Source organism: Rhincodon typus, chromosome 2 (genome assembly GCF_021869965.1).
Source record: "Rhincodon typus isolate 14 chromosome 2, sRhiTyp1.1, whole genome shotgun sequence".
NCBI classification, from domain to species: domain Eukaryota; kingdom Metazoa; phylum Chordata; class Chondrichthyes; order Orectolobiformes; family Rhincodontidae; genus Rhincodon; species Rhincodon typus.
Genome location: NC_063333.1, coordinates 94,377,993 through 94,398,134, shown reverse-complemented (window position 1 = coordinate 94,398,134; position 20,142 = coordinate 94,377,993). Strand labels below are relative to the sequence as shown.

Genomic DNA, 20,142 nt, shown 5'->3' with positions numbered 1-20,142 from the left:
GATTTTTTTTTCACAGATGCTGCCAGACCTGCTGAGCTTTTCCAGCAACTTCTGCTTTTGATCAATTTATGCCACTGGCACTTGCTCAGATAAATGTTAAAATGAGGAAGCTGCAGTCAGATTTACCTGTTCCTTTATGAGCTTTTTACTGCACTGATACCTCACTGAGTGTTTCAACACTGATGTATGTGGAAGAATATGCAACTGCAGTACTTACACACCAGACATCCACTAAACATGCCAGAAAAGGTTAGGACTGATCTGTCATAGTGTGATTAAATTTGATCAACGAGAAGTTTTAATTGCTCCAAACAACTTGCCACTGGGCACTAAAAATGTACTTTTAAAAGTGTAGCGTCTCATTCCTTTGGCTTTTAATTGTTGGAAGTATTGAAAAGTTCTGCCTCTTTGATGTCACTCTCTTTCTTACTCTTGTCTTGCTGTTCCTCTGTTGACTGCAACGTTTGCACCTAATTTTACATTGAGTTAAGTATTCCAACTTGTATCTCTAGTTTAATCTACGTTGACCGGATTTCACACAGGGGCCAGAAATTGGGAGGTCGATTCGATTTTTGGCTGTGCTCCTGTGCGCCTTCAGTGCTGTCTTCTAGGACTAACTATTTTTATCTGCTTCATCAATGACCTTCCCTCCATTATAAGGTCAGAAGTGGGGATATTCACTGATGATTACACAATGTTCAATCATCAGCCCCATTTGTGACTCGTCAGATACTGAAACAAACTATGGCCAAAAGCAGCAAGATCTGGACAATATCCAGGCTAGGGCTGACAAGAGGCAAGGTACAGTGATTTGATTTTCTCCTGTCAGACGTGGACATTGCCCAGCATTGTGTGGTACAAATATTATAACAGAACAGCAATTTATTGTCACATGTATTTTTACAAAGAAAAAAGTGAAAAGTTTTATACGTTGCCCTACCGAGGCACCTAAACTAATGGCAGAAGTCATAAATAAGAAGAAAAATGAATAAAAGTTCATCACAGTTCAATTAACGACTCTTGGGTTCAGGGTACACTGGAAAACTGGACCGAAACCACCACACAGAGCTAGGCCGAGACCTCACCCCCACCCCCATACCAAGACAAGACCTCCACACCGGGACTAGTCTTTCATGCCAGGCTGCTGGAATATCCAGAAGTCACCGAAGAAGACTCCCACAATGGGATGAGACCTCCACACCAGGAGAAGAATACCACCCAGGCCGCAACCACCCCTCCTGGACAACACTGCCACACCGGGAGACTACTGTGCCAAGTGCCAAGCCTATACCGCCATTTCGGGCCACTGGAAGCCACTTTGTCGCTGGGCCTGGGCCGGGCGAATACTGCCATCCACTGAAGTCTTTCAAAGAAGGTAAGGTACCACAATAAATGGAAATGTTAAGAAAGAAAAGCACAGAAAGAGAAAAATCAAAGCGGACAGAGTAGATGTGCTCCTGTGCTGAGGAGCCCGCACGTTGCGCTGCTACTTGCCACTTGTCAGTGGAACACAATGCAGAAAGAGAATTAATGATCTCCTGCCCTGCGCAACAGTAAGTCTCACCACCCTTTCACTGCTACATCACACTCGTAGGGCCATCACTTAGTCTAAAAATCTGCCATGGTACAGCCACGTCACACTGACATGCCAACTTCACCATCACATGCATGATGTGCACTGAAGGGTTCACATACACTTTACGCTGTCAATCTTCAGTATCTTCCTGGATAGACTTCTTTCTACTCACCTGCTGAGGAGGGTTCACCCCCTGCTCATGAAGAGCACAGGCACACATTCCCAACACATTCAGCCCTTACCTTTCTCTCAATGTAGAAAAAGCACACACAAATGTCTGCCCTTGCGAGTTTGCTCACGTTTTATACAGCTTTTGTAATTATCTTTCGAAAAGTGGAAAAAGTGCCAGACCTTTCACAAGTTATGGTAACTTACTCAAAAGAGCCGTGTTATTACCCGTCGAGCACAGGGCTGAGTCTAGGATAGAAAAAGATCCAATACCTACAGTCACCTACACGACATCCTCCTTCAATATTTGCATCAGGAAAAACAATGGCTCTTGCCGGGTTGGAAAGCACCACTCAATAGATCTCGCTTCATAGTTTTGTGGTTTGTACATTTGAATCTAGGTGCTTATCTGTCTTGCAAACTCCCAAGAAAATGGCTAATGATACAACTGAGTGAGTTTTCAATCCTCCCAGTCCTAATGCAATAATTTACGAAGAAATGTGTTTGACTTTAACCTTCTCGACCTGCAAATTCAGTAGATGTGCCCCAAAATGAGCAGGGCTTTTAAAACTCAGTAATCTTCAACTTATCCAGAATACTTACCCAACTGATAAAATATCTATTTTGGCAATACTAGTGTAATAGGATTGCAGGGAAGATAACAGCAAATATTCCTCACTGCCCATTTGGAATGTCAAGCAATAGATGTAAACTGTGCATGTAATTTAGCACTCTAATAGTTCTTTGAAATTACAAAAAAGGTGATACATTTATGTTGCCTGGAGAGGAACAAATGCAAAATCATCGACAACAAAATTTTCATTAATCAAGAATAAATATGTCAAAAAACTATCAGTTTTCAAGTCATACAAATTATCAAAAGCTGGTACCTACATGCTTCAACAGTCTTGATAGTTATGTGGCCTCCAAGTATGTGTGACTTTCTTTCAATTGATAAAATAGGATTTAAAAAAATCCATACATCTCACACACAGATATTCACACACTAAACAGTGTAGTACAAAAAATATTACCCATCTCACCACACATATTCTAAAGGAGCAATTTTAACCATTTACCTGGTGAAAATGGTCAAAAGGTAGTTAAAAGCTTAGAAAAGTATTCATCACAACAGTAGCAAAACACTCCTACCAGCCTTCATTTTAATGGTACAGTTTGTTTAAAAGGCTGAAGTGCTCACCTGAGTCAACTGCAGTACAATGGAAACATGCAAAAGAACCTTTTTTGCAATAAAGAACCAACTGCCATTTTAATGTAAACACACAAAGACTATGCATTTGGAAAGCCAGCAGAAAATGAAGCGACACTGATTTCCTGGCACAACAAGGTGGGCAACCTATTCAGATGACAAGGCACGAGTGTTAAAATGACCTGGTTCATACACAAGTACATCGTAAACCCTTGTCACTTGACCCAACCCGGAAAGCTTGATTCCAGTGCAGAGTAAGAACAGAAATTCTATTTCAGGCAATCAGAAGTAGGTATTGCACCCTCAATTAACAATAAATCCCTGGAACTACACATGAGAAAATGCCAGTCTAGGCAGCTGCTTATTGGTAAAGCATTTTAATGGAAAGAAATGTACTGATTCTAAAATTATGTCAAAATGAGAGAATGATTAGTATGTGGTGGTTTTTTGTCTCTCTTATGCTGTGGTTATATAAATGGGAATAAAACAGATTAAATAAACATATCTACAGGACATTCTGAACATCAGAGCAGTGATGATCTTATTAAACGGCACAGCAGACTTGAAAGGCCAAATAGCCAATTCCTGCTCCTACCTCATTATGTTTATATGTAAGAAGGTTGGAAAATTCCAGCCTTCTTTGGATAGATCAGTTTGCACAGGGAGCCTATAAATTGGTCCATTGGTGTGAACATCAACTTCCCACTGCCTTGGCATTTTAACCAAAGATGGTGGAGGTAAAGGATAGCCCTTCCACCAAGAAGCAATTGACCCATTTAGGTGACAAATCAATGGCCTCTTCCCACCTCCACTGGCACGTTCCAGAGTTGTGGGCTGTTGGCAAGCCTCTGCCCCATGGGGAGACTGCCTGGTGAGCTCAGCTTGGTGGATGGGCTTCCATTCTTGCATGCTGACACATGGAGTGGCCTCCCTGGTAGCAGTGTTGGCCTCTTGGCTGGGTCTAAAGGAATGCACTTGATATCCTAACTTGGACCAGACTCACAGCAACAGCCTCCGAGTGGGCCTTTTCTTAGAAAATTGGGCAATCCGGCTCGTAGACCATCAAGGACTGGGCCCACTCTTGTCAGCTATGCTCTAGAATTGTGGGGCAAGGTCAATGGGCTGAAGGCCTACTCCAGTTCCATTCTTCCAAGATGGGAAAATATTTTCAACGGTGACAAAATTCTGCTTGTATTATCCAGTCTGTGTCACTGCCAACTTTATCCTCTAACATCACAGATTTAATTCAGAAGTTATATGTCATCAAACATGATCAGACAAGATAAATGCAGCAAGTCTGATACAATCTCTACAATTAGGAATGATATAGCTCCTATTAATATACAATATATTGGATAAAATGAGTGGATGAGCAAGATTATAATGAAAACAAACTCTGCTTAAGTTAAGGGAACAATGAACCATTCAAGTTTCAGTCTTGCTGTTCAAATTATCTGACCCCTTTGACTACTTTTGCACACCCATCCACAATTCCCAATTAACTCCATTTTTCTGATTTATCAATAACAAGTAATAAAAAAGATCATACCTGGTACACCTGGTGGCATTTTCAGGTATTTTCCATTAAAATGCTGAATTACTACTTCACATTTCTCAGTGGACTCCATTCTAGATACAAAGAAAAGGTTTGAGTGGTACCTCTGTAAAGAATCAGTAATAATTTGGACACAAATACATTGTATTTCCCTCAGAATATTATTTCTATCTCAGAGCATACAAGTAACATTTCACAGCAGTTGTTTTTATGGCTGAGACACATTTTACAGAAATTGCTTTAGCGGAGCCAAATGCCACCAAAATTATGAACAATTTAGGAGCATGCTTCCAACAGTTATTTTGTCAGCAGTCAACAGGATAAGTATTATTGGGCAGGTTCGACCAGCAACTGCTTCCCCAGAGTGAAGCAGGCTATTGTTGTGCTTAGTAACTGTCTGTTCCAAATCACTGATATGAGAAGTTTATACAGTGAATTAGTGCCTATTAGCAGAGTAAAAACAACAGAACACGAGTGCAATTATTGACCAATTACTAACTGTGTCAAGTCACAGGCAACCGTATGCAGAGAACACCAAGGGCAAAAATATGTATTGAGGATATTTCATGATAAATTAAACAGATTAATTAACTTATTTACGTTCCCCCCTCACCCTATAAGGATACTCATGCATTTGTGAGAGCGCAGAAACAAATAGTGAGACTAGTTACTGACAAGGAAACTCACAGAACTGTTTTTGTTGCAGAATACAAGACGGAATTAAAGATAAGTCTTAAGTATGGAAATAGTAATAACTTATGTAAGTTTAAAAATATAATGGTGGCCCATGATGATTCACAATAGTGCTATAAATCAAAATTCAGCACCAAACCACACAGGAAGTATGAGGAGATTTGATTAGAATCTAGTCAAAACTTGAGTGTCTCAAAGGAGGAGAGAAAAGCCAAGGTTCAGGGTCAGAATTACAGAATGTAGGACAGAAGGGGCTTAAGTCACTGTTGCCAATGTGCAGTGACGTTAATCAGGGATGGTCAAGAGGCCCGAGTTGAAGTAACACAGAAAACTCGGAAAAGCCGTAAGACTGAAAGGGATTAGAGAACTAGAGAACAGTGGCCATGGAGGTATTTGAAAACAAGAATGGGACATTTAAAATCAAGGCATTTTTTTAACCAGGAGCCATTACAGTGAGCAGAAGAGTGATGGGTGAGTGGCATTTGGTACAATTTAGGATATGGGTAGTAGAGTTTTAGATGAGCTCAGGTTTATGTAGATCAAATTTGCAGCATCATGAGCTGTTATGGGGAGGCGATGGCCTAACGGTAGTATCATAGGACTGTTAATTCAGAGACCCAAGTCATGTTCCGGGAACTCAGGTTTGAATCCTGCCATGGCAAATGGTGGAATTTGAATTCAATAAAACTCTGGAATTAAAGAGTCTAATGATGACAATGAATGCATTGTCGACTGTCAGGAAAAACCCATTTGCTTCACTAATGCCCATTCAGGAAGGAAACTGCCACCCTTACCTGGTCTAGCCTACATGTGACTCCAGATTCAGCAATGTGGTTGACTGGGCATTTAAGGATGGGAAATTGATGCTGGCCTGGCCAGAGCTGCTCTCATGAATGAATAAAAAAAAAGCACAGTGTAATGGAAGAGGATTTTACTGCTGTTAAGCAAAATGGGCAATAATTCAGAAAACAACCACAACATTACAAAACCTTGCAATATCACACTAATTAAAAACTGAAATAATTTGTTGTTTCCTCCGTATTTGCTGCAAAAGAAACATGTATTGTTTAACCTGGACTGGGAATGGAGAACTTGAAGAGACTTGTTTAGATTCAACTGGTTTCATGTAAGACAGCAAATCAGAACCCTTTATCCTCCCATTGTACTAAACATGCGTTATAGACAATAGATTAATATTTGGATTAATACTCAAATAAAACAACTAAATAAATTCATTCAAATCCAGGATGGAATGATAATTACAGACACGGATGATCAAATACTGCGTAGAATACAACTGTTGAAATCAAGGATAAGTCACGAATGGAATACAATTCGTGTGAACTGCTCAGTGTCAAGTGAATTAATAGCCTGGACCGTCACTCAATTGTTTTTGGAAATTGTTGAGAAACTCAACTGGGCTTCATCTCTTACTGGGCTCTTAGAAGTTGATGCCCACTCTCCAAAGTTTAAGCAGGTTGGCTGGATATCATGGCAGATCAAATTATACACTGTCTATGGAGAGAAAGGGGCTTGACAGCCCAAACAGCCTTTTCACATCCTTCAATTCTGTACATTGTTTACTTAATGTTGCTTTGTACCAAACTAAAAAGGAGAGAAGAAGTGTTGTTGGTACTGTTTATAGTTTTGAAATCTGCAATGTAAATGGTTTCATATCATCATTAATATCCACAAACTGTCCTACTGAATTTAAAAAACTTTTTTGCCTTGGAGTTTGTCTAACGGTTCGATCGTTTTATTGGATAATATCAGGGGAAGATTAACCAAAACCCATGAGAACTATTGTAAGTGGCCATTGAACAGGAAAGTTTTAAAAAAAAAATAGTTCTTTGATTAGTTAAAAAGACTTAAACCTTCTACAGTTTAAAATCAGTAAGTTGCGACAATTGTGAGTTTTAAAGATTATGTTTGGGGAATGTAGCTTTAAATCACAGATAGACAGTGGAAGCTCAGTGTAGTCAGCAGAAAGAAAAGCTTCTTGGTATTATGAGTTACCACAGCTGAATGTGGGAGGAAGATGAGCATGAATCGAAGAGGCATTCTGCATCTTCTAAGGATTCCAGAAGATTTATTCTGGCATGGCCAGAGGGAATATGAATTATTGTAACAGGCTGGTGGAAGATTTAAGAGGTTTTCAAACACTGAGGAAGATGCTTTAAGACAGGTTATCACATGATAAAATTGGGTTAGGGGAAGCCATTGGAAGCTTGGAATAACTACAGACTGTTTGCTAAAAGAACTGCAGTTGCATGCAGAATGTGATGGGTGCTAAACATAAAAGGAGAATGTTATTCTCTGTAGTTCAAGTGTCAGTTGCCTATAAAAAGAAAATAGTGTTTAGTCAACAGGTACTTTTAGTTTTTTATTAAAACACGAAGGCCAAATGTGAACATGGTATTCTTTGGGCCTATCCTGGTCACACCGTAATTAAAATTTCATCAGTGGAAGAAAGAATTACAAAAGACACCAAATATTAAGATAATGTTCAACCAATGACCTCAATGTGTATAGTTAAGATGCTTTTGTATACAACTGCAATTCCCAAAAAGGGTGGTATGAATCTGTTTGTATTTTTGTTTTTAATAATGTTTGAAATTTGGATTGTATTTGAGAAGACATTTAAGGTTATGACATATTTTGCCTCAACTTTTGCAATGTTTGAAGTTTTCCATGTACGAAAAGTTAACGTTGTTATAAAGTACCTAATTAAGGATGTTTGTATAGTAAAGGGGTTAGGGATTCTGGGCTTACTATCTCAGACTCAGATGCTTGCCTACGATAGGAATTTGACTTGGGTCATGTGATCCTATTCGCTGAGGCTCATGGGATCAAGAGGAGGGACTGTGGCCAAGTAGATAAATCCCCAGGTCCTGATGGGATCTATTCCAGGCTACTGAAGGAGCCAAAGGAGGAGATTGCTGGGGCCTTGATAGAAATATTTGTATCTTCATTAGCGACAGACAAGGTCCCAGAAGACTGGAGAGTAGCCAATGTTGTTCCTTTGTTTAAGAGGGGCAACAGACATAATCCAGGAAATTACAGCCCAGTGAGCTTTAAATCAATCATAGGGAAACTACTGGAGAAGATTCTGAGGGACAGGATTTATTTGCATTTGGAGAAGAATGGACTTATTAGGGATAGTCAACATGCTTTTGTGCAGGGGCGCTCTTGTCTCACAAACTTGATTGAGTTTTTTGAGCAAGTGATGAAGATGATTGATGAAGGTAAGGCAATGGATGTTGTCCACATGGACTTTACTAAAGCATTTGAAAAGGTCCCTCATGGTAGGCTGGTCCAGAAGATCAAATTGCATGGAATCCATGGTGAGTTAGCAAGTTGGATACAAAATTTGCTTGGCCATAGAAGACAGAGGGTAGTTGTGGAGGGATGTATTTTTGGCTGGAGGTCTGTGACCACTGGTGTTCCATAAGGATCAGTACTAGGACTCATAAATGATTTGGGTAAAAATATCAGTGGTCTGATTAATAAGTTTGCAGATGACTCAAAAATTGGTGAAGTTGTGCATAGTGAGGAAGAATATCAAAGAATGCAGCCAGGATATAGATCAGCTCGAAAGCTGGGTGCAGAAATAGCAGATTATAGGAGTTTAATCCAGATAAGTGTGAGGTGATGCATTTTGGGAGATCAAATGCAAAAGGAAACTATACTGTAACTAGCAGAATCCTTAGGAGCATTGAAGTACAGTGGGATCTTGGGGTACAGGTCCATAGCTTCCTGAAAGTGACAACACAAGTGGATAAGGTGGTAAAGAAGGTATACAGCATGCTTGGCTTTATTGGTTGAGGTATTTGAGTATAAAAGTCAGCCAGTCATGTTGTAAATGTGCAAGACTTTGGTCAGGCTGGAAAGTATTGTGCGCAGTTCTGGTCACCACACTATAGGAAGGCTGTGGAGACTTTGAAGAGGGTGCAGAAGAGGTTTACCAGAATGTTGCTTGGATTGGAGTGTATTAGCTATTACAAGAGGTTGGACAAACGTGGATTGTTTTCACTAGAACATGGTAGGCTGAGGGGCAACCTGATAGAAGTATATGAAATTATGAGAGACCTGGATAGGGTGGATCGTTGGAGTCTCTTTCCCAGGGTGGAAATGCCAAATACTAGGGGGCATAGTTTTAAGGTGAGAGGGAAAAGTTTAAAGGATTTCTTCTTAAATACAGAGGGTAACAGATGCCTGGAACATGCAGTCAGGGAGGTGGTAGAAATAGATATGACAGCAAAGTTGAAGACAGACATATGAACAGGCAGGAGGAATTAGCTTAGAATAGCATCATGGTCGGCACAGACATTGTGGGCTGAAAGGCCTGTTCCTGTGTGTTCTGTTCTATGTTCCATGAAATTCTTTCAGCTAGTAATTAGAAGGTGAAATTTCTTTCTAAACTTTATCAGACTCTGGAGATCATAACAAAACCTCATTTTAATGAATGTTACAGAAGATGAGGTCAATCTTTGCAGGGTTCAATGTACGATCATCCTTACAACATCTGCAGAGTGCAAAAGTAACTGCAGAAAAAACACAAATTTTTTCATGCCATTTCTCAAGGGTCTGCAGATCTTCTGTCAAAGTTTTGGTGGAAAATCAGGAGAACCCATTTGGAAATTCAAATGTTATCTTATTATGTAATAGAAACATAAATATGTTAATTGAATATTACTAACATTTGTAAAAGGGACCTTTCTAATAACTGCAAGGCAATAAATTCTAACTTTATAAACTTTTAAAAGTGCAGCTAACTCACCCATGATTTAACATTACACTGGAAGTATCAGTGCCTTGTAACCTAATGATAATTAAGATTTCAGTCTTAAATAAAACAGAAATGTAATCAGCTTTGGGCTATGCATATGGAAATGCATCAAAACATCTGTTTGAAATTCCACTATTCACTGTTTCAGGCATGTATTTAAAATGTGTTACTACATCATTAAAATAATTCACAAAGGAATATTACACTTGCAATATTTTAAATATTATGGTTTGAATTCAGCAACCATGGATCCTGCAATATTCAGCAGCTAGCAGAGAATTGGGACATATCTGATCTTTCGTTGATCTGATACCCAACAGGCAAATGTGGTCAGTGCAAATTCAGTATCAATACATGTGCAGAGATATGTTGTATGCTCACCAGCTCTACCACTGAACAAGCACCAAAATCTCCTTCGCTTGTCATTGTCACTTTGCCAAAGAATGGCAGGGGGACAGTTCAGTATAATATGTTGGACGACATCTGCTTCTCCCTGCCTTTCCTCTCCTCCCCTTCAGCACATCATTTCACATAGCAGTCCAGATAAAAGCTTACCTGCCTGGCAAATTCAGTACTACCCCAGCTCCGATCAACTTGCAACTGAAATTCATGAACTCCTAGCTAATAAACTAAAAGGTTCAGTCACTTGGTCTTACCAGTACAATTATGGTTTTTTTTCACTTGTGGGATGGGGTCTTGGTTGGCCGGTCAGCATTTATTGCCCATCCTTAGCTGCCCTTGAGAAGGTGGTGGTGAGGTGCCTTCTTGAACTAATACAGTCCATGTGCTCGAAGCAAATCCACAATGCTGGGAGGGAATTTCAGAATTTTGACCCAACGACAGTGAAAAAACAGCAATATATTTCCAAGTCAGGAAGGTGAATGGCTTGGAGGGTGACTTGCAGTGATAGTGCTCACTAACATTGTTGCAACTGTTCTTCCAGATGGAAGTAGTCGTGGGTTTGGAAGGTGCTGTCTCGGGATCTTTGGCAAATTCCTTTATTGAATTGCACCAATCATGGGCACATATTCACTTTTTTTTGGGGGGGAAGTGATTTCTTTGAGTGAAATGCCAACCCAAATTACGAGCTACATCATTACTGTTTAAAGTAATTTGTTAGAGCAATGAGCCAAACAAAATGGGAGTCTGAGAATTCTTGATTTCAAATTGGCTTGTTGATGTCCATTCAAAAAGATTGTTTGGCCTTGTGAATAGAACTACTTTTTAAAAAAAACTCCAGTGCAATGTTTTGAATTAATTTCTCTCCCCCTTCCAATTTCCCTTTGGAAAATCAATCTCTCCAAATCTTGCTTGAAGTGTTGGCTTGTACTGCAGTCTATTTCCATAGGCAGCAGTAATCCTTAACTCAAATGATGACAGCAAATGGATCAGTAGGCTATTCAAAATGGTTAGATTTACTCCAACCCCAATTCTGTCTTTACATAGAATGTAGTTGCCATGAAAAGTAGCAAAACTCATGCACCCAAAAACCAATGGATTGGAGAACTTAGGAAATCCATGTTCTTAATTTCAAAGGTAGGGTATTAAATGGGTGAATGCTTCTTCCCATTGACTGCTATGGTTAGTATAAACACGTATGTGACTGAATTCTAGCCTTCGCTCACATTTAAAATGAGTTTCCATCCTGAAGTAAATGGAACAATTTCTTGAAGAGGTTTTGAAATACCGCATTGCAAAGCAGTGAGAAACAGGAGTTAAAGTTACAGGAGATGAAAAATTAGAAGTAATTGGCCCATCAAACAAATGTATATATCTGTTAGCTAATGACACAGACATTTTGGAAGTAAAGTTAAAAAAAGCCCCAGGGTACATTTAGCTACTTATCCAGTTGATGTTAAGAAGCTTTCCTCAACAAATAATAATGATGGATTTTCTGTTCTCTGCTGAACTCTCCTATTTAAGCTCGGGTATTGTTGAGTTAACTCAGTTCACTACTTTTGATTCGTGAAAATTGCATGTGCCATAGCACATGTCATCTTTGTAAAGAAAGAAGTAATAACAAAAGAACTGGAAATTGGAAAGATGAAATAAAAACACAAACATCTACATGACAACTAGCAAACAATTTTTTTAACACCAGAGAATGCTTGTGGTCTGTGTTACCATGAAATTGTTGAAAGAGTTGCATATTGAAATCAATGTTGGGCATACTTCCAAAAAGGGTTATTGTATGTACACTCCTGGAACAAACTACCTCTGGAGAGTTGAACCATACACTGCCAATTGCAGTTGTATGAAGAATACAGTTCTTTTCTACTAGAATTTCTCAATTAGTTCATCTGAAATTCCAGCAGATGCTATCAGCAATCTGGCACATGCTTGGCTTTAAGTCAAGTGAAAACTTAGCAGCCCTTATAAAGAATTGCAGCACAAAGAAAAGAATACTTGTTTGCAGTTCTCCTTTCATGTGGTGCCCAGTTGAAACGGCTGAACCTTTTGTGCCTGTGAGGTACCTGCAACCTTACAGGACTCTGCCATTCCATAAATATAGGAATGTTGACATCCCTTCAACTGCTGTACACACAGCAGGAAGAAAAAGGTCTTAATGCTAACTGTACAATATTCAAAACACGGGAGAAACTCTTCACAGCAAACTGTTGATCTAGCAGCATTTCCAATCAAGTTGGAGCCAAGGGATTGAGTGTTGTTGACTGACTCACTGACCGATTAAGATAAAGAACTCAGCGAGTTTCACTTCAGTTCCACAAAAGAATCAAGTATCAATCTGAAGTCAGTGAAGTTGCAATATTGAATCGAAAAGCAATTTCAATATTCTTCTACTTTAGAACACAGCTTACTCTTTTCTTCAAGACTCTGTTGTCAAATTGCCCCGAATGCTCTAAAAAAAATGGATATGACTCTCTCCAAGAGGTGAACTGGAATGAACATTTTTAAAAAAAACGGTGTATTATAAAAGTTGGTTATTTGATTTGATTTATTATAGTCACGTGGACCAGGGAGTGAAAAATATTGTTTTACATGCTTTCCAGGCAGACTATAATATACAAGTGCATCAGCGTAACAGAACACAGTACAGGATACAATGTTACAGCTGCCAAGAAGGTGTAGAGAGAGATCAACATTAACATTAAACAGGTCCATTCAAACGTCTGATAACAGCTGGGAAGAAGCTGTTCTTGAATCTACATGTATACGTATACAAACTTTATAATCTTCTGCCCGATGGGAAAGGTGGAAGAGAGTATAACTGGGGTGGGAGGGATCTTTAATTATGTTGCTTGCTTTTCCAAGGCAGTGGGAAGTATAGGTAGTCAATGGATGGGAGACTGGTTTGCGTGATGGATTGGGCTATGTTCACAACTCTTTGTAGTTTCTTTCAGTCTTGGGAAGAGCTATTACCATACCACACTGTGATGCATCCAGATAGGATCCTTTGTATGGTTATTTGAAGCCTAAGGGGAGAATTGAAGTTTCGAGACAAGTGGCCATGATATCAGCATTGCTCCTGCTCAGCCCAGTGTTTGGGAAACTTGAGCCACTCTCAAGTTTGGATCTCATTAGTGTTTTTCCAAACAGGAGACCTAGATTGGTAACCCATAGTAATATTGCACCAAGAAGGTGAGGCCTGTCATACGGGAAGTGGTTGCAGTGGGTTAGGGTACTGAGGGGTGTTGGAACTAGAAGAAAGGCATGTGGCATGTGGTAGACAAAAGATTTTTGTGGGGCTGGGAAAATTGAAATAGATTTTGGCAATTTGCAACTTTTAATCAGTATCAGACTTTGCTTTTCTACTTATTAGAACACTTTTCCAATCTTTATTAAATTCCATTAAATAATATGATAACTATAAAAATCATTTAGAAACTTAAGGCAGAACTCTCAGTCGATGAGAGCAAAAAACTGGTTGTAGCAGATTGGCCAACCATTACATAAATAAGTCAAATTTGTTTTCAACAGAAAGGAAAATTGTCATGGGGTTCCAAGGGGTTCTAATGAACCTTCATTCTACCACTCATATTACATATCTGCCCAAATTAAAGGTTTTGCCCTTAACTATGTTTGAAATTCACAAAGTAACTGTGTGTGAATCAAATTGGAATTCATTTCAATTGCACCATTGCAAAACATTCAAATTGCTAACTCCCCCAGTGTAGACCTGACTTTTAAACAATCAATATAACCGAGTTGATAATACAGGTAGAGGAGTCAAGTCAGGTGCACACGTATCTGAAAGAAGGTCGCCTGCAAAATGACAGTGGTGCTGCCTTCAGACCGTGAAATATTGTTTTGGTAGTGGAAGGGTCTGATATTTATCTCATGTGTCAAAGTATGCACAGCTCTTCCATAAATAATAAATGCTGCCCTTTTAATGTTACGTGCCTGCAATAGAAGAAAATTATGCACATGCATCATTGAAATTGTGTGAATATGCTGGCAAAAATTTTGATCTTAAAGAGATATGTATAAAGGTAATTTTGTCACCTTAACAGTACTTGTAGTGCAATAATGCTAGTGTTGCAGCAAATGGATGCTCTGTGTAACAGGTTTTGTTTCTTCACAAAGAAAAAACTTAATTCTTATGACAAACAGTATTGTTCTGGGATAGTAGGAACTGCAGATGCTGGAGAATCTGAGACAACAAGGTGCAGAGCTGGATGAACACAGCAGGCCAAGCAGCATCATAGGAGCAGGAAGGCTGACGTTTCGGGCCTAGACCCTTCATCAGAAAAGCTTTTGCTTTTGTGAAATCCACATTGATACCATTGGGCTGCAGGGTTCCCAAGCGGAATATGAGTTGCTGTTCCTGCAACCTTCGGGTGCCATCGTTGTGGCACTGCAGGAGGCCCAGGATGGACATGTCGTCTGAGGAATGGGAGGGGGAGTTGAAATGGTTCGCGACTGGGAGGTGCAGTTGTTTATTGCGAACCGAGCGTAGGTGTTCTGCAAAGCGGTCTTGCTTTTACGTAATGCAGCAAATCCTTGCAATCCACTACCAGATAAACATCCCTCATTTCCTGCAGAGGGGGCCCACTGCTCTTAAGGCTGAAGGGTTTCTGCTCTGGATCATTATCCTGGGAGAACTGGCAGTGGGCCTGTTTTAGATTGTGTGATACAGGCTCTAATGTGGCTGCCTGGCCTCACATTTTAATGGAAACAAAAACAATGAACAACAACACAGAGGAAGAACAGAAAATTACTAAAGCTTGGGGAACAAGCAATGTTGTGCAATTATATGTTTAATTCTTGGTTAAAAACAATAAATGCCACGACTAAGAGGTTGATCAAATTTACACCACTCATGCGGTCAGAATAAAAACCTTTAGATCTCGTCAAAATGACACAAATTTGGCGGAGTATAGATCAATTTGGGTTTGGCAGCGCTTACCCATTCACAAGCACAGCACAGTGAAAATTTCGAGAAACAACATTCTGACTGTGTATCTATTTCATCTCTGATGCCAACCTAAATGTGTTCTAATGTTGTAGTTCTACAGAGTTAAATTCCTTAGCTCTACTTTGTAGTATGGAGGTAGCAGAAAGAAAATAGAGTGAGATATGTGTGCTGCTTTATGTTTTGATGCAACAAAGTGTAAAGGTAACCTAGTTAATTAAAGCTGTGGGGATTCAGGGGAGGGTCTGGTAATGAATTAGCAATGACTACTTTTTTATCATAGTGGCACTGGTGAGAGGGGGTGCTGTAGCAGCATTAAGTGCGTTGCCCCAGAAATCAGCGCCAGAACTGAAATTGTTTCTAAATTTACATAAGTGACCCGGATTCAAAACCTCAATGAAAAGTGGTCAGATTTGTAGACAATATTAAACTAGAAAGCAGAGTGGAATTCTCTAAAGCAATCTAGAAATTATAGAATGAGCTGGACGTGAGAAGTAAGTAAACAGGATAATGGAAGATGAGCAATTATATTAACAATTAGAAAGTGCTATACACAGAAAGGAAACATAGATAACATAGATTCTATAAACAATGCTGGAAAACTAAAAGTTAATCCACAAAAGACAGAGGCAAATTTTTAGACTCATTGTTAACCATTTCTAACCCATGTAGAGCTGTAATCAGCAAAACCAGCAGTATGTTGAATTAGATAACCAAACCACATAACACAAATATAGAAAGGCTACAGGAAGGATGTTGTTAAACCGAGAACAGGTACAGAAAATAAATTACAAGAATGTTGCCAGGACTGGAGAGTTTGAGTGAGAAGGAGAGGCTGGATAGGCTGGTACTTTTTCCCCTGGAGTGTCGGAGGCTGAGGGGTGACCTTATCCAGGTTTATAAAATCATGATGGGCATGGATAAAGTGAATGGCCAGGATCTTTTCCCCAGGGTAGAGGAGTCCAAAACTAGAGGGCATAGGTTCAAGATGAGAGGGGAAAGATTTAAAAGGGACATGAGGGGTAACTTTTTCACACAGAGGGTGGTGCATATATGGGATGAGTTGCCACAGGATATGGTAGAAGTGGGTACAATTGCAACATTTAAAAGACATTTGGACAGGCACACGAATAGGAAAGGTTTGGAGGAATATGGGTCAAACGCAGACAAATGGGGGCTCATTCAGTTCAGGTTTAGGTTACCAGGTCAGCATGGACGAGTTGGACCAAAGAGTCTGTTTCCATGCTGTATGTCTCTGTGACTCTAAACCAGAGTAAGAAGTGCTCAAACCCAAAGTGATCTAGTCATATCATATCTTGCCCTCACTTTTCATCCCACCAGCCTCTGTATTCAAAGGATCACTCTCTGCCATTTCAGACAACTCCAGAAGAACACCACCACTAAACACATCTTCCCCTCACTCCCCATCTCTGCATTTCACAGAGATCATTTCCTCCGGGGCATCCTAGTCCATTCCACAACCACCAACACCATCCCCTTTTGCCACGGCACATTCCTATGTAACTTCAGAAGGTGCAACACCTGCCCCCTCACCTCCTCCCTGCTCACTATCCAAGGGTCTAAACAATCTTTCCAGGTGAAGCAGCATTTCACCTGTACCTCCTCCAATCTTGTGTACTGTATTCGCTGCACCCAATGTGGCCTACTCTACATTGGAGAAACCACACGCAGACTGAGTGACTACTTTGGGAAACACCTCTGGTCTGTGCACGAGCATGACCCCGACCTTCCCGTATTCGGTCATTTTAACACAGCGTCCTGCTCGCGTGCCCTCTGTCTGTCCTCAGCTTGCTGCAGTGTTCCAATGAATCACAGCGCAAACTGGAGGAACAACATCTCATCTTCAGACTAGGTACTTTCTAGCCTTCGGGACTTAACATTGAGTTCAACACCTTCAAATTGTGAACCATCTCCCATTTCCATTTCTTTTGGTTTTACTTGTTACTTTCTGTTTATTACATCCTCTCTCCCTCCCCCCACCCCAGTGGGACTGTTTGTTCTTTCAAGTCTGGTAGGTAGACATACCATTGTTCTGCCATTCTCACATTCCAATCACTTAATCTGAACTATCAACATCTTTTCTCCACCAGCACCCTGCGCCCACCACACCCACACCCTTCCACACCCCAACAACAGCATAAATGCTGCCCCCTCCACACTTCAGTTCTAATGAAGAGTCATCTAGACTTGAAACGTTAGCTTGCTCTCTCTCCATGGATGTTGTCTGACCTGCTCTGATTTCCAGCATGTGTTGTTTTCAGTACAGATTCCAGCATCTGCAGTAATTTGCTCCTAAATATCACATTTTGAATGCTGCTTCTAGTTCTGCTGACGAATACAATTATAATTTAACTTGAAGATAGCAAGAACTGCAGATGCTGGAGTCAGAGACAACACAGTGTGTGTTTCTGAAGCAGGGTCTAGGCCCGAAATGTCGGCCTTCCTGCTCCTCTGATGCTGCTTGGCCTGCTGTGTTCATCCAGCTCTACACCTTGTTAACACAGTGTGGGGCTGGAAGAACACAGCAGGCCAGGCATCATCAGAGGAATAGGAAAGTCGACATTTCTACTGTATCCGTTGCTCCCGATGTGGCCTCCTCAATATCGATGAGACCAAGCGCAGACTCAGGGGATGTTTCGTGGAGCATCTGTGCTCTTTATGCGATAATCGAGAACCCTCCCTCTCAACCTCGCCTCCTTGACTTGACACAACATGTCCATCTCCTCTCCCACATATCTGCCCCACCTTTCCCTGACCAATCCACACTACCCCCTACTTGCATCCACCTATCACCTTCCCACCTACCTTCCCCAGCCCCACCCCTCCTCCCTCTATTTATTTCCCAGCTCCCTTCCCCCTCCCCAGTTCTGAAGAAGGGTCCCGACCCGAAACATCAATTTTCCTGCTCCTCTGATGCTGCCTGACCTGCTGTGTTTCTCCAGCTCCACACTGTGTTGACTCTTATAATTTAACTCATTCTTATTCTAGTGAATCTGCATTGCATCCAACTCAAGGCCAATTTATCTTTCCTTAGATGTGGCATTCCGTACTGAATGTAATACCCTGGATGCAGTGAGACAACTGCCTTACATAACAAAATAATAGTTAAAAAAAAACTCTTCACAAAGATGAAATGAATAATTGGATTACACTTCCAGGACGAGTTGGTGAGGCAAGATACCTGAAATAATTTAACAAACACTGAAACAGTATAATAGATCATATTGGGCTCTGTCTGAATTAATGACAAGTTGGTACAAATGACCTTCTTTATCCATAATTATCGTGTGTGCTGAATTGTCAATCCTCTGGTTTTGATGCAGTGATGTTGTGTTATTTTCAATGCAAGAGGCAAGAGATTGTGTTGTTCTTCTCTGATAGTTTACACAAGCACTCGTGCCCAACAGTCTTAACCTGTAGACCTGTGAACACCTGTACATCTGTGCCAATGAAGTTGATCTGTGGTTGACCCACCTCAGAGTAGATCAATGAGAATCAATTGACTATACTTCCAGTTGACTGATCTTTTTAAGAAATGAAACAGATGCACAGGCATAAGTTTGTTTTTCTGATGATTCACTACGTAACATTAAAAATAAAATTGGGGGCAAAATATTCATTTAACGTTGCATACACGGTGGCTCAGTGGTTAGCACTGCTGCCTCACCCTCGGGTGACTGTCTGTGTGGAGTTTGCACCAAAGATGTGCAGGCGAGGTGGATTGGCCATGCTAAATTGCCCATAGTGTTCAGGGATGTGTAGATTAGGTGGGTTATAGGGGGATGGGTCCGGGTGGGATGCTCTGAGGGTCAGTGTGGACTTGTTGGGCCGAAGGGCCTGTTTCCACACAGTAGGGATTGAATGAAATATACCCTTATATACAACCTACTCTGTGTGTGTGCGCATGTGTGTGTGTGTGTGAGTGTGTTTGAGTATCAGGCAATGCAACAGCTGTCAATACAGTGTGGAGCTGGAGGAACACAGCAGGTCAGGCAGCATCAGAAGAGCAGGAGAGTTGCCGATTTGGGCCGAGACCCTTCATCAGGACTCTAAAGATTCACTACCTAACTTTAAAAATAAAGCTTAGCGGGAGAATATGCATACACAGATGAAATATACCCTTATACAGCAGAGGTTCCATTAAGATGACAGAGAAATTTCATCTCTGTGTTTTGTATGGAACAGATCTATCATTGTCAATCTGATTTTATTGCTTTTCTGACATTTTGGGGTAACTGGGTGTCCCCGTTCATCTGTGGATATGGCCAGTTTCAAGGTATACATGTTGATGAGATCCTGATACTGCTACTGCAGACAGAGAGGAACATATAACATGCCAAATGAAAAACTGACATGAGCAGATCAGCCATCCAATTTTACTGACGCTACATTTGACTTTTGTGGCAGCTTTATCGAAGGACATGCTCTGATCTCTCACCTGGCAAATCCCACTCCTCGGCTTACTCCATTTGCATCTCTTAATATCCTTGTGGAGATGACGTGACCAAAAGGTTTCAGCATGTTCTCAAGTTCTTGCTCATCCATGGATATTGGCAGATTTGAGATATACAGGTTGGTTGGGTCCTGTTCTTGCTGCTGCAGAGAAAGAAGAAAATATGACATGAATATTTTCAGTTCAATGCAGGCTATGATTTCCAGATATACGAAAACAAGACCACCAGAAACCAAAGTCAGATAATAAAATTACAAGAGATAGTAGGAACTGCAGATGCTGGAGAATCTGAGATAACAAGGT

At 40.5% G+C, this 20,142-nt stretch overlaps 1 protein-coding gene across 3 annotated transcripts in view; it reads right to left on the bottom strand.

Moving 5' to 3' along the window:
* The window catches only part of rbms3 (RNA binding motif, single stranded interacting protein), a 1,299,340-nt gene that overhangs the window by 162,824 nt on the left and 1,116,374 nt on the right, over positions 1 to 20,142 (bottom strand). For all 3 annotated transcript variants that reach the window (XM_048612311.1, XM_048612319.1, XM_048612327.1), the window contains 2 exons: positions 19,825 to 19,982; positions 4,504 to 4,583 (listed from right to left, as the gene is read on the bottom strand). In XM_048612311.1, coding sequence (XP_048468268.1) covers positions 4,504 to 4,583; positions 19,825 to 19,982 — 238 coding nt within the window. The remainder of the gene's footprint in view (positions 1 to 4,503; positions 4,584 to 19,824; positions 19,983 to 20,142) is intronic.